The following is a 19,520-nucleotide window of genomic DNA, read 5'->3' as shown; positions in this document are numbered from 1 at the left end:
ACTTAAATGTAGGAAAAAGCAAATGCACAACCACCACCCTAGGCCTCTTGCCAAGGCCAGCAGAGGCGTCCATCCTTTCTGACCCAATGCCACTTCCTGAATGTGGCCCTGTTTTGGAGCCCGTCTCAAACTCCCCTCTCCCCAGGAAGCTCTCTGTCCCATCTCAGTGATCTGATCCTGTCATCCTCACAATACCCGCAGGACTGTCAGTGTGGTTTTCCCTGACTCAAATTCTAGACCAGTGTCCCTATGCCTTCACTGCAGCTAGATTCCAGCATCCTGAAGAGGAAGAATCTCAGAACGGCCCCAGCAGCACAGGCAACCAAAATACATTTACTCAAGAAAACAAGTAAGAAACTGATATGATACAAAAGTAAAGAAATATTTAAATGACATTAAGTTTTTCTAAAAAGTATGACACCACATCAAAGGAGGCAGACTTAAGGAAAAGTTGAAAACTCATTTGCATAAGTGGTAATGTGACAAAATAGCAACACAGCCCCAAATCCAAGTGGACCTAACGTACACATATAACAGGCTCTCAGCTGTGTGGTACAGTAGCCACCAGCCACGTGCTTTCTGTCCTCTGCAAAGGCAACTAGTGTAAAGGTGTATTTTAGAGTGTGAAAGTCACACTGTTTTTAAAAGCTGAGTATGATGGCATATAAAATACTTCATTCATAACTTACTTTGATTACACAGAAGTAACATTTTAAATATACTGGGAAAAACAAAGTATTATTAATTTCACTTTCATTCTTGTTTACTTTTTAAACATGGCTAGCCTGACCAGGCATTGGTGCAGTGGATAGAGTGTTGGCCTGGGATGCTGAGGACCCAGGTTCAAAACCCTAAGTTTGCCAGCTTGAGTGCAGGCTCACCAGCTTGATCATGGGGTCACCAGTTTGAGCGTGGGATCATAGACATGACCCATGGTCACTGGCTTGAGCCCAAAGGTCACTGGCTTTGAAGCCCAAGGTCACCGGCTTGAACTGGGGGCCACTGGCTCGGCTAGAGCCCCCCAATCAAGGCACGTATGAGAAAGCAATCAATAAACAACTAAAGAGATGCAACGAAGAACTGAGGCTTCTCATCTCTCCCCCTTCCTGTCTGTCCCTCTCTCTTCTGTTAAAAAAATAAAATAAATATAGCTGCAAGAAAACTGATATTCCACATGTGGCTGGGGCTCCAGTCTTCTAGCAGTGCTCTGAGTGGCACAGCTCTACTCCCGATCTGGGAGTCAGGGACCAGTCGGTGTGAGGAATACCACACAGACTGCCCAGAAGTGCCAGTTTCAACCCTGGGCCAATTTGAGGCTATACACACATTAATCTGGATAAGCCATATCCCAGAAAACTGTTTACTAATTATTTCTCCAAAATATAAGCATTATTTGTGCTAATTTTTAAGCACTGATAGGAAAGAAATACAGACCTTCAGACTGTGACTCTGAGTCATGTTCTCTGATTATGGAAAGCTGAGGTACAAACTAACACAATAACCCTGAACTGATGAGGACAGCGTACATTAGAGTGCAACTATGTGTGTCGAGTCCCGAAAGGCAGCCCTCTTCCTCAACCACTCTACTTCACGGCCTCCCTTATGACGACGGGGAGGTAGTTCAGGTTCATTACATTTCCTTTTCAGCTAGGCCTGGACAAACTGCAATTATCCCTCATGGCCAAGGTAAAGAGAGGCTTGAGATTAGCAGAATTCCATCGCCTAAAATAGGCTAAATGAAACCAATCCCTAGGGAATCAGGGTTCAGAGCCAGTTTGGGAGGGAGGGGTATAGGAGATTCTGAACCACAGAGCAAGTCTTTACATCTTTTTAATTTTTATTAAAATCAGATCTAAGATGTAGAATAAATGCACTCCCAGTCTTCCTTTTCCACTTACCTACTAATCCCTTGTAAGAAGTTTTATTTGGAAAACTCAAAATTTAAATGAATTCCTACACACAACATGAGGGCCCACCCCCCCACCCCCCAAAAGACGTTCCACTGACCTCTGTCAGCTTCTGCCTTTACTACACAGAGAGATCACATGGTACGCTGTGGTACTTTGGAAGACGTTTACCTTTGGTGGACGTTTATTCCATGGCATTGAAGACTTTTTCACTAATACTGCCACAAAGAACCCTCCAGTATTTTGATGATGTGGTAATATTCTAAGACTAAAAAAAACACAATTCTCACTTTTTAACTGATCCAAAATACATTCTTTTAGTATTAAATATAAAACATATACTACAAAGATGGCCTGTGAGAGAGAAGTCATGTCTCGTTGTAAATATGCACAGAGCCCTCACTCAGCAATGGCCCATGTGTAATGTGGAGAAAGTTAACTCAGTATTCAGTGTATTACCATTAGGTTCTAGCCACCTTGATTATTCACAAAGGCCTGGTGCCAGGAGCTACAGGTACTGAGAAGTTCTCATGTGCCAAAAAGTTCACATACCTGAGGTTGGCCCTGGGTACAGCCCAGGCCTTGCAGGAATGCCTGCAGCCCCCCCCCCCGCCCCCCGCCATCCCCAAACCCTGAGAGCCCCATAAACTCACCACCGCTCTAGACGCATCGCCTGTAACTTCTCCGGGTCCTTTGGTGGGAACATGGTCGGCCGAATCTGGGTATGTCTGCTGTGAGGAACCTCATCCCACTCTGCAAACCACTGCCCATCTTTCGTCATTACCTACGAAATGAGGGAGAATTCTAAATCACCAGCACTACCTAGTAAGAAAACCATGGGGTGCCAGTCTACATACTCTCAAATGTGAGAAATGGCCTTTCTCATTTCCCCCCAAAGCTACGAAGACTATTTGCAAAGATGAGATAATTTTTTATTCTATAAAACAGGACAACTATTTTATAAAGCATTTTACATGTGGGATATAAAAAATAAGCCTAGACTGCTTCTAGTTTAAAACTGAAAAGTGAATTCTTTCATATTAGAAATTGGAAATTGAATCTTGGCCAATTAAAAAAAGCAAAAAAGCAAAGCTGTAGTTATAAGGATGAGAATAAACAAAGCTGATGTTTAATTAGAGAATGAAGGCAGGAAAACTTTCCCATTGCCAGAGAAAAATAAATGTGTAATCATACAATTTATTATGTATAATTGTGAAACTGATTCTAACTGTGTAACCAAACATGGTGCTATTCAAGTTACCCCAATGTGGAGGCTTTAAAACTTTCACAGCAATGACAAGCCAGGTAAGCTGTATCTGCTCTTCAGAACCAGAGTCCTCACAGAAAGATTACCTTCCACTGTGTGAGTCCAGGCATCCACTTCAGTCCTGGCAATTCAGAAGACACATCAGCAAGCTCCAAAGCACCTATGTAACAAGAAATAAAATAAGCTTTTTGCCACATTATGCCCAATAAAAGAAATGAGATGCAAACAAGCACCTACTGCATGACTCTACATATAGGAAATGTCTGAAGAGGGCAAAACCACACAGAAAGCACATTAGTGGTTTCTGGGTGGGGGTGGGAACAGGGAGTGACTGCAAATAGGCAGATGGCTCAGCTGGGGGTGAAGGGAATGGTTAAAAATCAGACTATGGTGAGGGCTATGCAACTGTTCAATAAATTCCCTAAAAATCACTGAACTGTACACTTAAAATGAGTGAATGTTATGGTACGTCAACTGGAGCTCATTAAAGCCCTTGAACTCAGGAAGTGTTGCAGAGTCCCCAGACACATCCAAAATCTGGGACTCTAGGCCAAAATCACCTTGGAGACAACATAAGGCTAGGACTCAGATAGGGGTCCACTTCTGGTTTATAGACAGAGGCCAGTCAGAGGATGTGGGTCTTCTTGCCTTATGATGATCAAACATCCCAGAATCGAAAAGCAACATTTTAAAGTGAAGTGTAGAATTTTTAAACATTCAGTTTTAAATCCTAGTTTTCTAAAAGTGTCCAACAGGACAACAGTCTAGCTTTAAAAACAGTGTCTATAGTAGCATTACCAGAAGCTGTGAAATGGGGCCAGGAACTACCATTCACAGATCACAGATGCAGCTTTGAAAGCCTTACAGAAGAGAAAGCTCCAACATAGCAAGAGAATCCCCAACAGGCCTCTAGCCTTTGATAAAAACAAGAGTACTGACTTCCACTAATATTCTGAATAGTCTTACCTTTAAAAGTGAACACTAAATAATATTGCAAGTTTCCAGAAACTGGTTTTCTAAAACACAATCCACTGCTCAGCATGCTTTCCAGCCAGCACTGGGTCAGAAACTGCCAATACTAAATGATGGACCAGTGCTTGTAGACTGATGTTTATCAGCAGCCCTTCCTCTAAGTCTCGGGTACTTTCAAGCAAGACCCCACCCCACCTCGTCAGAATCCCCAGCACCGTCAAGTACGAAGCTCAGCAAAGGTCTCTGCTCCCATGAAGCATGTCACACAGGATGCCTGAGACAGAGGATTGAGATGCAGAGTCTACAATGAGGTCTGAAACAACCCCATGCACAATGGTGGTTGTGAGAGCAAAATCTAGACTGGAAACCCAACTGTCCAGTTAGGAAAATAATCACCAAGTAGGACGCCCAGTTAATTTACTGTTTAACTACATCACCCATAATTCTCTTCAAATGCCTTCTGAAATCAAGTACCACCAAAACTGTGGAGATTAAGACCACGCAAAAAACATCATTCAGATATCACTTCTTTACATACGTGCAGCAAAAACAAAATAAACAAACTAAATTCAGGCCTAAACACAACTGAGAGGGCTGTCACACAGCCCAGATCAGCCAATCAGTGAGAACCTAACTGGAAGCCCAGACAGTTGTGGAACCATCTTCGGAAATGCACTTGTCTAAACTTACTTCACATAAACGTGTAGTAAATTTGGTAGCATTCTATTATGGAAGTTTGAAATTTCTAATTGCTTTAAGGAGAATGCAATGGAAAAGGTTATCATTTTAGTGGAAACATAAAAAAGAAAAATGTTTCACATTAAAACATTATGAAAGTTGCTGTTTCCAAACATTTTATGAAACAACGCCATTAAGACCCCACACACTTTAGAGTGGATACTATTAAAAATACAGAACATGACAAGTACTAGCAAGGATAGGGACAACTGGAACCCTTGTGCACTGCTAGTGGAATTATAAAATGGTACAGTCACTCCAACAAACAGTATGGTGGGTCCTGAAACAGAATTATCGTATCACCCAGCAACTCCACTTCTGGGTATATGCCCCAAAGAACTGAAAGCAGAGCTTTAAAGTTACTGTAAACCATGGTCACAGCAGTATTATAAAGAAGCAACACAAGTATCCATCGATGAAAAACTGGACAAACTCAGCAATGGGGTCTCTATATAGAATGGAATATCATTTCACCTGAAAAAGGAAGGAAACTGGTACATGCTACAGCATGGAAGAACCTTGAAGACATTATGCTAAGTGATGAAAGCCTGTCACAAAAAAGACAAACACAGTATGATTCCACTCATGTGAGATACCTAGACTGGTCAAACTCACAGAGGATACAATGACGGGTAGGGGATAAAGGGGAGTTATTTAATGGGTTCAGAATTTCAGTTTTGGAAGAGGAAGAACTCTAGAGATTGGCTACCTAACAAAGTGAATGTACTAAACACTACTAAACTGTATATTTAAATACAGTGAAAATGGTAAATATTAAGTTATGCATATTTTACCACAATTAAAAAAAAAAAACTGTGATAGGCTCTGACATAATCATTGACACTTAAACAAAATGGGCAAAACTTGTAATTCATGAAAAAACAGCACTATTATATATGATTCTTTTCTATTAGGGATATCACATTTTAGGGTTTACAAGCTAATAATATAAGCAAATACCCAGGAAAAAGTCTTCAGAAGTATGCAATGTAATATCAATTCCAAGCTTGTTTATCTCATGGCACACATAAGCTAATTACAAAAATTCTGCAGCACATCAAAAACTCTATTTTTTGCCAATGTGACAAAAAAAAGGTGTAATTCTGATTCATTCTCACTATACAGTTATTGTTGTGTTAGCTGCTATCACTTTTTTTTATGTGACAATTGTAAGTGAAAAGAAGTCAGTGCCTCTTTTCACTGCACGTTTTAAAAATTCTTGGAGCACACCAGTGGAAAATCACTGCACATAATTATGTGTGTACTTTTTTTTATTAAAGTACCTACCTTCACTTTTTTCCAGTAAAGATGCTATAACTGCTTCATCCTCAATGGGGTTCAGTGAGCACGTAGAATACACCATCCTACCACCCTCCACTAGCTGTTCAGCGCCCCGCGTAGCAATCCGCAGCTGTAAGCTAAGGGTTGGATATACTAAGTTACAGAGACTGAACACAGCCAGAAAGCACATACTTTATAGGCACCCATATGTCATACATTTATTACAAGCTTTTGTAACAGTCTTACAATAGAATACAAGATGCTCTAAGTAAATAAATAATTCCCATTTATAAAAGAAAACAAAAACCTTGAGGTTCTAAATCAGTGGTAGTCAACTTGGTCCCTATCGCCCACTAGTGGGCGTTCCAGCTTTCATGGTGGGCGGTTGCGGAGCAACCAAAGTATAAATAAAAAGATAGATTTAACTATAGTAGGTTGTTTTATATAGATTTATTCTGCCAAACTTAGTGAAAATCCAACATAAAGTACTTGGTAAGTAATTATTATTATATGCTTTAACTTGCTGTAACTCTGCTTTATAAATTTTATAAAGTAAAGTTACTTCCCTACTTTATATATCACCATTACTGTGGAACTGGTGGGCGGTTAGAAAATGTTACTACCAATAGAGATACAAAAGTGGGTGGTAGGTATAAAGATTGACTACCCCTGTTCTAAGTGAAGCTAGAATAAACCTATAAAAGGTGCTCCATGTAAACAAAAAAGCATCTACTTATATAAACACTGGTTTGGCTGCTCTGTATACCTTTCCCAGAAAAACATAAAGTGATTAATGACTGAATTTCAACATATTAGGCAATTTCATCATGAAAAAGCCTCCTTACTATTTGCACAAATATTTGAGATTTCTTTCTATGAGTAACTTTTATCCCTTACATTTCAATCTTAATGCCTGCTTCCCAAAAACAGTAGTATTTAACAGAGAAACAAAATCTCATAAAGTTATTAATGGTGAACATTCATTAATACATTTAGATCACCAATGTTCTACATTTAAGAATAATTTTAATGATAAACAAAAAAAAAATTACGAAAATTCTACAGACTGTATAACCAAAACTGTTCAAAACAGTTACTTTAAAAACCCGTCGGGGCACAGTAAAACCCGTCTAGTACTATATAATGCACTAGACACTACAGAAGTATCTTTGATGCATGAGATTCTCTTTTCTCTTTTAAGAATTCTCCAAATTTTAATAAAGATAATCATAAAATACTTCTGAGATCAAAATGTTAAATAAAATAAGTAAAAACAGGAAAACAGAAAATAGGACAAAAAGGTAAATGGTCATTTTACACACAAAAAAAGTTTGAAATGTTATAGGAAATTCTTGTAAAAGGCCCTTTCACCTGAAATGTATACAATCTTCAGTTTACTACTCTTAAAGGTTTGAAAAGCAACTACTTCTGATATATAAGCAAACTCCCATGAAGGTGGCCATCATTAACACTCTGATGCTTAGAGTCAAAGATCTGGGTGCCAGTTAGGTGATTCAACAATAAGTCTTGATCAATCGATTGTCAAGCGGTGCTGCAACTACAAAGTTTTACGTACCCATGCAACTGCAAGCTGTTTAAGGTGGTCCACTTTTTCCAAACGTCAATGTTTTTTCTCATAGTGCCATCTCCACTGGAAAAAAGATATTTAAGAACTTAAAGCTCTCTATAGCTAGATGATTAGTTTAGCAAATATCTCAAATTAAAGCTAATTTATATTTATTAATATAAATACCAACTAGAAAACAACCTAAATTCTTACAAACTACTATCAACTTTCTATTTCTGTTTTGGGGAGACTCTAGTACATTAAACTCCTTAATTATACTTCCATTTTCAATTCAATAAAAAAAGATTTAAAAAGAAAACCTCTTTCAACACTTAGATAATAATTTGCTTCCATTTGAGAGAAATATAGCAACACCAATTTTCAGTCCTGGGAAAGACAGAACCAGGAATATATTTAAGATATTTTGATCCTGTTATTTAGAAATTTGGTTCATCAAGGAGACTTGACTTGCAGTGGTGAACACAAAATACAATATACAATAATGATGTATTACAGACCTGTACACCTGAAACTTATATAACTTTATTAATCAATGTCACCCCAATATATTTAAAGAAAATAGTCATTCTTTCTACGTATGTGGTATACATGTATTTTCACCTAGTCAAAAAATTTTAATGTTCCCTAATAAAATTGTGTCATTTTCTTAAAAAAGGTTGAGTGGTTTTTAATCAGAATTACGGTAAATAAATGATAAACCTATACTCATAAAGGACTTTCCACACCAGATTCAATTAAGCCAATTTAATGTCTTTGCCAAGATTTTTCTATTTATCAGTTAAATATTTTTGATTCTCTTTTTTAAACAAATTATTTCTACATAAATTTAATAATGCAGACTTGATTCCTTAATTTTTCTGTCCATGTCTAATTTTATTTACCCAGTTTTTGAGGTAATTCCTGCATCTGTTGCTTTCTCTGTAAGTTTAATTTTCCTTGGTGGTCTAGTCACATGTCCTTGGTGGTGCAGAGTCTGCAGGATGGAAATGTCCTATGAGATATAATGGCTATCAAATGACACCCATCACTTGTATGGCTTAAAATTCTGCCATAATTTAGGAATTCTTTTCAGCTTACAACTTAATGGTCATAAGGTCATATCATTTTCACAATATTGTTAAGAGAAATGAGTTATATTTCTGATCAAAAGAACAGGTGTAGTAAAACACCTGATCCAAAGGAAAACTAGAAAATTTTAACCTAGGAAAAAAGGAATGTATTTCATGAGTGATTTAAAATACTACTTTAAAGGGAAATTTTCCAGGTATTTAAAAACTCAGCCATACTTGTTGCTACCAACTACAATTTTCAAACTGAGTTTGGCTACTAGCAGTAAATCTGCCACTTGTTTAAACAAGATGAATTTAACATTGACGTATCATAGTTAAACACTGTTTAGGGCTAGCAAAGTTTTGTGGCAATTTTTGTACTCTAGACTCAACAAATTCATGTGTTCAAAGGGTAGTAAATAGTAAACTCTTGTGATTGTTGCCTATGTCACTGCCTCTGGGAACTTAACAGCCATCTTTATTTAGTTTGATTCATTCCTTTTTGGAAAAATTCAGTTATTCAGTTATGCCACAAAATTCTTAGAGGTAAACTCTAAAAATCTAAAGTTTACATGTAAAATTTGAAGGTATGTAAACAAATACAGGTAAAATGCGGTTCTCAAAGTTTGAACCCCTAATTTCATTGTGCTAAACAATGTAAGACTCAAACAGAAACCCTGATGTGATTATTACTTGTGACTGTTTTACATACTCACTGAAGTATATCCATAAACACCTGGATGAGCAAATCACTCAAGTGATCACATTCTGAAATACGTAAGTTTATGATACTTTCTTCCTTTCAGATATTTTCTTTCTATCTCTTTTTCAACCATCAAAACCACCTTTCTTTATCTGTGTCCCCAACATGTTCAGTCTCCTGTATCACTAAAATTCTGTGTCTGTCTTTCAATCCAGGTCACAATGTCTCTCTTCATACCAGCTACCACAAGCATCATACATAACTGTGGTTTCTGTGCAACTTCATTTTAGTCTGTGAGTGACTTAATTCCTTAGTGGATCCTGGGATTTCTGGACTCTTGATAATATAAATACCTGCAAGGGACGTCACATAGGATGCGATCATAGAAGAGAACCTCTTTTCTTCCGTTCACATCTATCATAAGTCTTGGTATGCTGGATGCATCGTGGTTGACCACCATGATGCAGGGACTGCTCAATCTTTTGGCCTGATGAACAAGCAGATAGCAGCGCTTGTTGTCCACATCATTCGCGATGACAAATCCCTCTGAAAACATAATACTGCAGCGTTGGATAACATGCAGCACAAGTAAATTCCTGAAATATATAACCTGTAGGCTAGCGGGTGAGAAGTGAGGATCTGAGTGTAAGACTAACTAGGACTGTGTAAGTGGTCCAAAAAAGGAAAACCGGCAGCTCAGCATGGATGGTCACTTAAAATTTCAAAACTTCAAGACTCATTTGTTCAAAAATTACTCACTTTGAACCAATTGTTGTGCCAAAAATGTCTTTTCTATTAGTAACTATTAATTAAAAAGGAGGATGAGAGGACAAAGACATAGAAAATGGAATCACCTGACAAGTGTTTAAAATACACTATGTTAGGGCACCATCCTAGATTCTGTGGATCAGATATTTGGGGTGTAGCCTAACACTCCTGAACGTTTAAGCTGTTCCTGACAAAGTTCTGAGCTGTACCACTGCTAAAAACCTGGCGGGAGCTTCCTGGGTGCCACCTCCTCTCACGCTGGTCCCTTTCTCATCTCCAGCAAAAAGGCAATATGCCTAGTATCATTTCATGATCCATAACGACCTTTCTCTTAAGGAAGTAGGAGGAGCTACACCAGTAGGTACATAAAAATATTAAAAGACTAACATACTATGAATGGCATTTTTCACAACCTTATAAAGTCCCTATATAAGAAAGCATCAGTGACACAATAGCTGCCATTTTCTGAGCATTTTACAATCTTATATCATATTCCCCAAGTTCAGGACTAATGGCTCATTTTATAAACGATGTCTAGTAATGCCACCTCACTCACCTCATAAACAATGGTGGAATTTGAACCTGGAGAGCCTAAACTAAAGTCCCCCTTCCTACACCACATGTGCTGGTTTAGGAACTAATGACAGTGCTATGCAAAAGCACAGTTCTACTTTCAGGGAAGCTTCAGGCAGTGTTCTAATCTTTTCCTGTCCACCCCAACAAACTGCCATTTCTACCTCCAAACCTCCAGACCAACGCATACCTGGAAAAGGGACATTCATGTCAGCATGCAGCATTTCAATTAATTGTGTGGTCTTTGATCCAGGTGCCGCACACATATCCAAGATCTATTAGAAAGAAAGAAAATATTTGAGACTTGTTTTAAAAAATAAAAAAAATCTGTATTTAATTTAAAACAATGAGTCATTCTAGTACAATATTTTGATTTATATTCCAAGAATTAAATATATTTATAGAATGAATCCACAATGTGATGTATTTAGCTGATAGGAGGCTCAATAAAGAATGCTCACAAATTACAGTGATAAAGATACTTTTTCTACAGGGCACAGGAACAGCTGGCACTACAAACCAGTAAAAGCAATACATTTAGGGAGGAATGAGTAAAGATACTAAGTGAAAGCAGCACTGTAACATGCTGCTAAGAACAGAGCTACCTGGACTCAAAGCTCAGCTGGGCCAACGACTAGTCCTGTGACCTGGGCCAGTTACTTCAACTTTTCCTTGTCTCCTTTTTCTCATCTGAAAAAATGGGGCCAGTAGTAGCTACCCCCACAGGGATGTGGGGATAATAAAAAGAAATAACTCATGAAAAGAATGCAGAACAATGCTTGGCAGAGAACAACCTCTCAATACATGTTCACTATGATTTTCAATCAGATTTAGTTAATCAAGACCACTGAAGATAATCTGTATAGTAAATAAACAAATTTATAAAATGAACTTTAAGAGGGGAAAAAATCAAGTGACTTGTAAAATTTAACTAGGAAAAAAGTACAAAAAAGAACTGAAAGGAAAGTGAAAAGTAAAAAATAGTTCATTATATTAATAAAGAAAGGTTGCAACAAAACAGAGCGGCCCAGGCACAGACAGCAGCACGATTTTCTATATAATACACAGTACCTTATGGTGAGGGTGAGCATTAAGCAACAGAGGTGGAATCATACTGACAGCTTCTTGACGACTGATATTCCCCTTGAAAGATAAAATTTCAAAAGTCAAGAACATTTAAAAAGGCAGAAAAGTTCAATACTGGAAATTCAAATTTTCAAATGTAACACTAAAAGACCATATAAATCAATCACACATAGAACAAGAGTTACTACTATCTCACAAACATTAAACAAATAAAAACATTTTCATACCAGTGGATAAATGGTTGCTACCTAATGGCCACATAAGGATGACCATTAATACCAAAACTTACCATTAGAAAACCACTGAATTTTAAAATTTCATAAAAGGGGATTTAAGCTTACATAGTCCCCACTCCCCACATTTAGAACGTCTGGAAGCTGGATGAGCATATCTAAAAGGCATACAGTAGCACTGAAATACCCTCTGGAACAGGAGCAATCAAAGGTTGCACAGGACAAAGTCACCATCAACAAGATTATCCCTCAGGTAAAATCGTCACTTCTACTTCTCAGACCCCATGTTCAGGAACAGCTTGTCTGCTTTCTATTCCCGAGAAATGCCTCTCAAAAAGATGAAGACATCAACTGCTGCTCCTCTCTTTCCTTCTCCAGGATAAATTAAAACTCCTCACTAAATCCTCTGTCCTCAATATCTTCGCTAGTGGGCTTGGCTATCCGTTAAAGATGTACGGCTGTTGGCTGTTCAGATTCGGTCCAGCACTGGCCTCGATCACAACTCTAGTTTAACAGCCTTAAGAATGAATGCTTAAAAAAGGGACAAGGAGATACAAAACATCAGCCACCAGGAGGCTGCTGCTCCATTACAGCAAGGGTCTTTTGAACTTTAATAGCCATCACTCATCTTGCACTTATGCATCTGTCAGAATCTGACTTGCACATCCTTACCTGCTAATTTTCACCCTATGGTTTAGGGCCAGCAGTGGGTCGGTTAAACTGAATCTTGACTGATTCACTAGGTACAGTGACTCCACGCTTTGTGAATCTGATAAGTCTGCCTTCTGTTTTCATCCTGGTTTTCAATTAAGCCTTAGAGTGGGAATGGGAACCATGGGCCCTTGACTATAGACATCCTGGCAATTAGTCTTGATTCATAAACTCATCCTAAAGAGGTTTTAAAGCCAACTTTAAATAACCCAGTGTGTCTCATCTTGCTGACTTCTGATGAAAAACTGGACTGTTTCCCTATGATATATGCTACCGACACTAAAATTCCATTTCCACCTTCTAAAAGCTGACAAAATCTGCCTCTTTACAACCTATCCAATGATGCCTCACGCCACTCCCCACAAACCCTTTGTTCAGTTGTAATTTGCTTTCATTTTATGGATCTTGATCTGACCTGGCACCTCAATGGAAGCTGAGTCAGAGAACCCTTTCTGATACTGACCTAAGGACAGAAACAGGAACAAGGCAGCACCTGGTTCTGTGTATTCCTAACTGTTGGGGGGCAGGGTGGGGTGAAAGCCAGGCAAACGGGAGCCCAGTTTACCGGGTTAAGTAAGTGCACAGAAAGCCACAGTGGTAGAAAACAGCTGTGGGTCCAGGAGAGATTAGAATGCACAAGGTGAAGGGTTTCTAAATTGGTTGTGGCTTCAGGGAAAAAACATGGGAATTTTGTTAACTCTGTTAAGAGGACAAAGAAGAGGAAAAAGAAATAACATCTGTTGACACACACAGGTTTACTCAGCTAGAAGATCAGAAACTAGGCAAGTGAAACTTCTGACTGAAAATGTGAGACTATTAAGAATTCTAAAAGAATAAAGAGGTAACAGCAATGCTGACCATATCCAAACTCTATGGGCATTTATTTAATCATGTATTGCATGAGAAATATTTTTTGGGGAAAAGTTTAATGCTAAGTGTATAAAGGTCAGTGGTCATAATGATAAGTGTTCATTGTAATCAGGAATCAGGGATGGCTAAGAAACCAAGAAGATGAAGGTGGTGACATTTTAGAAGAACCAAAGTTGCCCTATTTAGGTGTTTCTTTGTATGGGAAAAGTGGCGAATAGTTAGGAATAAGAAAATTAGTGATAAAGAGTTTAAAAGTCTCACTTTTATTAAAATAAGTAACATAGCCATAAAACATACTACATTCTTGGTACAAATACCTGGCACGCACATGTAAGGAGGTGGGAAGGGTGCAAGGGTGCACTGAGTGGTTGTCTCCTCAGTGGCGTGCTACTGAGCAGAGTGCTGTGCACAACCCAGCTCTGCAGCCACCCAGACCTGGGAGTAGCAAGACACAATCAAGCTGACACTGTGATCATACCCCTATTAAAGTTCATGGTTAATGTACCAACAAACAAGACAATTCTGTAATCACAAATTATAAGTGGAATCTACAGTTAAAGGAGTCTTTCCTGTGTGCTTTATCTACTTGACTGCTCCCAGTGACAAGTATGGCTAAAAATGTAACCATGAAACTAACATGCATTTAAAGCTTTAAGGAAACCAACAAGTCTTTAAGAATTCTACTCACAGATTCGGTTTCGCTAACCAGAAACTGGTGAAACTTCTCCAATTGCGGAGACTTTCTCAAGATTTTTCGACTCAAATTTGTGTGCCAAGCAAGTTCTTCAGGATACCTGGACAAAAAGGAAGTAAAACACTTATGGACTGTATATATTAAAATACTCTCTTAACAACTTCTTGCTTATCCAGGTCATATAGCAATGAGACACCCAATTTTGTACTGGTTCCTCATCCACGACCAGTAGTCAGTCAGCGCTGCATGATGTGCCCTGGGACACGGCAGCACGGTTCTAACCTCATCATGACCCAGGCAGAAACAGGAGAGCCTAAGGGGTTACAGGACACACACATGTAACATGACAGTGAAACCATGACGACAAACATTTAAGATCTGATGAGAAAGTGGAGACTTCTCTGCCCTTCACTAAGTATGGTAAGTTAACTATGGTATAAAGATGGTCAGAAAAGGCCCTGGCAGGGTAGCTTAGTTGGTTAGTGTCGTCCTGATGCGCCAGCTTGCGGGTTTGTCACATCGGGGTACATACAAGAAGCACCCGATGAATGCATAACAAGTGAAAAAACAAATGGGTGTTTGTCTTTCTCAATTAAAAAAAGTTTTTAAAGTTATCAGAAAAAAGGACATAACAAATTTCCTAAATTTAAAGAAGTACAAATCACACAGAATCAAAATAATTTGGTAGGACAGGCATCGAAATGTTTGACTACAATTTTATTTAACACATTTTTCACTATTTCTAAAACAAACCACTCCAATAATGTACTGAAATGTTTTGTGTATCAAAAAACCTTGGAAATCACCAATGTATTAATTTGAGCTCCTAGTTACTCAGACCTATGAATGAAGCACCTCTGTAAATATGTATATTTGAACTTTCTATAAACAATAATGTCACTGATCAGGAATTGTTATTTTTTAACTTGGTTTGCACCCATCCACTGATCTCCAATTGCCCAAATCTGTCCACTGATGACACACAAAACCATGGCCAATTAACTCAATGTCATCCTAAGCATAACATGGCATTTGGTGACAAAATCTTACTTCCATCTTAGCACTTACTATTAAGTCTTAGGTGTAATAAGAATTGCATGTTTCCATGTGTCAAATTGCAGGTCGGTAGCCATGAAAATAAAACCAGCAAGTTTAAAAAACAATACCTCTAACTGCCTTAAAACTTTGAGTATTTGACAGAAACCTCAAGCATTAAGATTTTAAGACACTGGTCAACAGGCACTACATGAGATGCATCTGAAAAGTTCTCTCTCCCAAACAACCAAGTTAAGTGGCTGAATTTGTTCAGAGCCATGTTCCAAATATCCCCAGTGCTTTGGTTCTACCTCCTATGACTGTTTCCTTCCTCAGTATTCATCCTGTTTCAAAAATAAAAACTCAAAATACAATCATACTTATCAGGCAATTAAAAAAAAGCAAAACCCTTCAGTTTTAAATACTTCCTTTGGCCTCTTTAGAGGTAAAATGGTAGAGATACACTCAAATTGAGCTTTAGCTGTAGTATTTTACAAAAATCTGCCATCCACTTGTCACCTTTACAAGGTTGAATAGCTAAACATGTTATCTGTATATAATTTCTAGCAATGCTAAATTATCTGGAATTAATGACGGATAATTAGGTATTACCACCTCACCAAATCACCAACATCGTTAATTTAAATTCTGCACACCACTACTTATAAATAGCTGAATTTTCATTTTCAAACAGACAGGCAATCTAGATGTAATTTGAACAAATATTTCTTTATGTACCTTCTAGGTTGAATTTCTAATAGGTAAAATATAAATTCATTATAATAAGACTAAAATTCTACGAGAAGTAACTATGACTGTGAAAACTTAATCTGATGAAAAAATATATTTAAAAGTGTTCAAATAATGAAATACAAAAAGACTGTATGTTAAAATAAATAAAAATATGCTTCTAATGTAGCTTTAGAAACATTTTCGAGCTAACAAATATTAAAATCTTAGATTTTAACACCAACCAAATTAATCTCAAAGGACTATACTTAATCTTTGGCTATGTATTGTAATTCAAGTTAGCATGTGAATCTTTAAAGTCCTATGTGGAAACCTGTCATGTCTTTTAAGGATAAATTAAAAGTACCACTGTCACCTTTACACCTCAAAAATTCTTAAGGGGAAAAAAAAAAATCTCTGCAAATATATAGAACATCCATAGACCACTTAAATCCACACATTAAAAAGAACAAAATGAATCGCGATAAGGTGTGTTCTCCACAAATAATTGTGAAAACAAGACTTTTATAAGAATACTTTAGCATAATTCTTTATAGTTCTAAGTCTATAAAAGCAAAGAAAAGATAGAACCTGCCCAAGTTATAAGTCCTGTATTTAATACTCCTAGAAAACTAAGGCTCCCACCACGATATACCAAAAAGTTAAGATTATATACATTTCAGCAATACAGATATCAGACAGACAGCTTGGTAAGTTTCTGCTTTACTTACTTGCTGAGATTTATGAATATTCCACACCTGACAAATAACTCTGACTGAATAAATGTTTATGCAGTAAAACTGTCATGCAGTTGTCACTGATAATGAAAAAAGCTAAGGATTAGGAACCCAAATGATACAGTATATTGTTCACAACCTTCCATTGTTGTGTTCAGAAAATTAATAATGTAAAAAGGATGACTAGCTGTTATAAGACAGTGATTTGCTTTTATTTTTCAACCACAGACAACTTCAGCTGAATAGAGGTTTTAGTACAGGCCATTCATCATTCATTCAAAATGTATAGGCTGCACATATCTCAATAGAAACACTGAAAATTCAAATAGCCAATAAAAGAAAAGCAAGCAAATCTACAGCCCATGATTAATAAAAATCTAACCCTGGTTTGCAATTACTAAAAAGTATCTAACAAAGAAAGACACTATCACATACTTGAATAGTAAAACCCCCAAAACTTGTCAGAAAATACTGGTTAAATTCACCTTTTTATAGCAATCATTTAAAGCATTATTTTTTGGTTTTGTGAGAATTTTCAATGCCTCAAAGTTGAAAATGTAAAATGTAGAAATATAACGATTTACTTTAATGACTCCCCAGAGCTTGGTGCACAGGGTTTGTACTTGAGTACTCCAGGCATTTTACAAGAAAGATGATGAAACAAATAACCTACAGAACAAGTTTTTAAAAAAGGGCCAGTGGGCTCACACACAAGGCAGGGAACTGGCCACCGTAAAGACAGAATCAGGTAAAGTCTGTTGTTTTTCTGAAAGTAGACGAGCTGAGTGGCTTGTTTTGACATGAGAAAACAAGGGGCATACGTGGAAACAGTAGAAGTGAGAACACGAAGGAAGTAAAGGGGTTGGACTGACTGGGAAAAATTAACTGAACTCAGTGACTCAAATATCAAGAGTTGCAAATCATACATGAAAACTTCCACACAGTGTAAAGTAATAATGATAAAAAGCATTGGGTAAACAACATGAGGACGTCTCAGAAGTATGTTCAGGTTCTTTCATGCGAACAGCAAACGCATTATCAAGAGGTATATTCAAGTGACAAAGAAGAAAAGCAAAATGGAGCCTTGTTGTACCTACCAACTCAGGGGTTGTGGAACTTCAACTTTCTGACCATCCACCTCCAGGTCCTCCAATTCCTTGAAATACTTGTTCTTTAAACAATGTAGAATCTCTTTTGCATGGCTATTAAAAAAATAAGTAAGTTTCAAACCAACCTGAAAGGCTAATTTAATAAGTTTCTCTTTTTGCAAATTTAAGATTACAAGTGATTTAAAACTAACAGCACCTTTGGATGGAGAGAAGACATTCTTCAATCACTGCTTTTTTAATCTATTCCTTCAAAGCTTAACAGTCCCCAGTATTTAGTCACTAAAGGATGATAGACTAAATGCAGCTCTACTGCAGTCCTTCATTCCTAAATATCCCTCCAGTTCCAAAATTTTACTTGCAATTCCTCTTGGGAAAATAGCAAATGCAAAAACAAAGTCTCGAGAACCAGATACTTGCCCCAAACTTGGTTAATATCACAAATTTTCATGTGTTCCAAAGGGTTGGCGTTCTCCGTTCAGGAATCCTCAGGGGTCTACCCTTTCTCAGATTGCATTTTAATTTCTTTTTCTAGCCTCCCATGTCATAATGCCTCCTTGACTTATTCTACCAGATCCTGTGCCCCCTCCCGACGCTTCTGGTCTCTAGATGCACACGGCTGACAAGCACCAGTTCTCTAGCACAGTAACACTTCTCAGGGAAAACACTATCGTTTTCAACATTTAACCTTAGCCAATCTAACCCCACTTCTCTAGGAAATACATGCACAGTCCCTTACCTTTTGTAACCAGTAATTCTTAAAGTGGCCGGGAGGGGTTCCCTTAGCGCTTCCATGAACTGGTCCCACTCGCCCTCTGGTACAATCTTGAGCTCCTGATAGTAGTGCTCGAAAAGCTTGTTCTCCTTGACGATCTCGGGGTACCCGCCTTCCCAGCCCTAAGGAACAAAGGGGGAATCTACTAAGGAAGAGCCGCCCCTCGTCGCCCCGAGGTCTCGGGGTCCGGAGGCCCACGCGGGGCGCCTACTAACCCTCGCCCCGACTCCTACCGCATCATTGCGCTTCCCGCCGCCCTCGGCGCCGTCCTCCACATCCTCGGGCCGCCGCTGCTGCTGCTGCTGCTGCCGGAGCCGCCGGACTCGCGCCCGCCGCCCCATAGCACACGCGGTCGCGCACGCCGCCCGCACCCACCGGCCCGCCACGTCCGGTTGCGCACACTTCCGGGCCCCAACTAGAGGCCCCCGCGGGTCCGCGCCTCCGCCTCTCCCGGGCCTGCAGGGACTTTCAAGAAGTCACAAGCACCGCGACCCGAACTCCCTGAAAATAACGAGCGAAGGGATCCGCTGACAGTTTGCGTGGTAATCTGACAACGGAAAGCAGTCCCAAAGGCGACGGCGCGTCGAGCGTCCGAGTTTCCCGCGCGGCCTTAGGCAGCTCCGCGGACAGCCCTAGGTCAGTCGTGCGCAGAGTGGCGATGACGCCACGCGTCTGGGGACGGGGCTACGCTCGTGTGG

General features: G+C 38.7%; 1 protein-coding gene across 1 annotated transcript in view; it reads right to left on the bottom strand.

The window, feature by feature from the left end:
* The window catches only part of NSUN2 (NOP2/Sun RNA methyltransferase 2), a 28,421-nt gene extending 8,963 nt beyond the window's left edge, over window positions 1–19,458 (bottom strand). The window contains exons 1-12 of the mRNA XM_066374740.1: window positions 19,056–19,458; window positions 18,787–18,944; window positions 18,039–18,143; window positions 14,435–14,540; window positions 11,918–11,989; window positions 11,037–11,121; window positions 9,859–10,051; window positions 7,742–7,816; window positions 6,172–6,302; window positions 3,261–3,334; window positions 2,561–2,691; window positions 2,079–2,175 (exon numbers count right to left, since the gene is read on the bottom strand). Of these exons, the coding sequence (XP_066230837.1) occupies window positions 2,079–2,175; window positions 2,561–2,691; window positions 3,261–3,334; window positions 6,172–6,302; window positions 7,742–7,816; window positions 9,859–10,051; window positions 11,037–11,121; window positions 11,918–11,989; window positions 14,435–14,540; window positions 18,039–18,143; window positions 18,787–18,944; window positions 19,056–19,163 (1,335 nt within the window). The 5' untranslated portion in view covers window positions 19,164–19,458. The remainder of the gene's footprint in view (window positions 1–2,078; window positions 2,176–2,560; window positions 2,692–3,260; window positions 3,335–6,171; window positions 6,303–7,741; window positions 7,817–9,858; window positions 10,052–11,036; window positions 11,122–11,917; window positions 11,990–14,434; window positions 14,541–18,038; window positions 18,144–18,786; window positions 18,945–19,055) is intronic.
* Between the last annotated feature and the right edge of the window lie 62 nt (window positions 19,459–19,520).

The sequence above is a fragment of the Saccopteryx leptura genome, chromosome 1, assembly GCF_036850995.1.
Source record: "Saccopteryx leptura isolate mSacLep1 chromosome 1, mSacLep1_pri_phased_curated, whole genome shotgun sequence".
Lineage (NCBI taxonomy): Eukaryota > Metazoa > Chordata > Mammalia > Chiroptera > Emballonuridae > Saccopteryx > Saccopteryx leptura.
The sequence above is the reverse complement of the archived record's forward strand: the minus strand, read 5'-3'. Positions and strand labels throughout refer to the sequence as shown.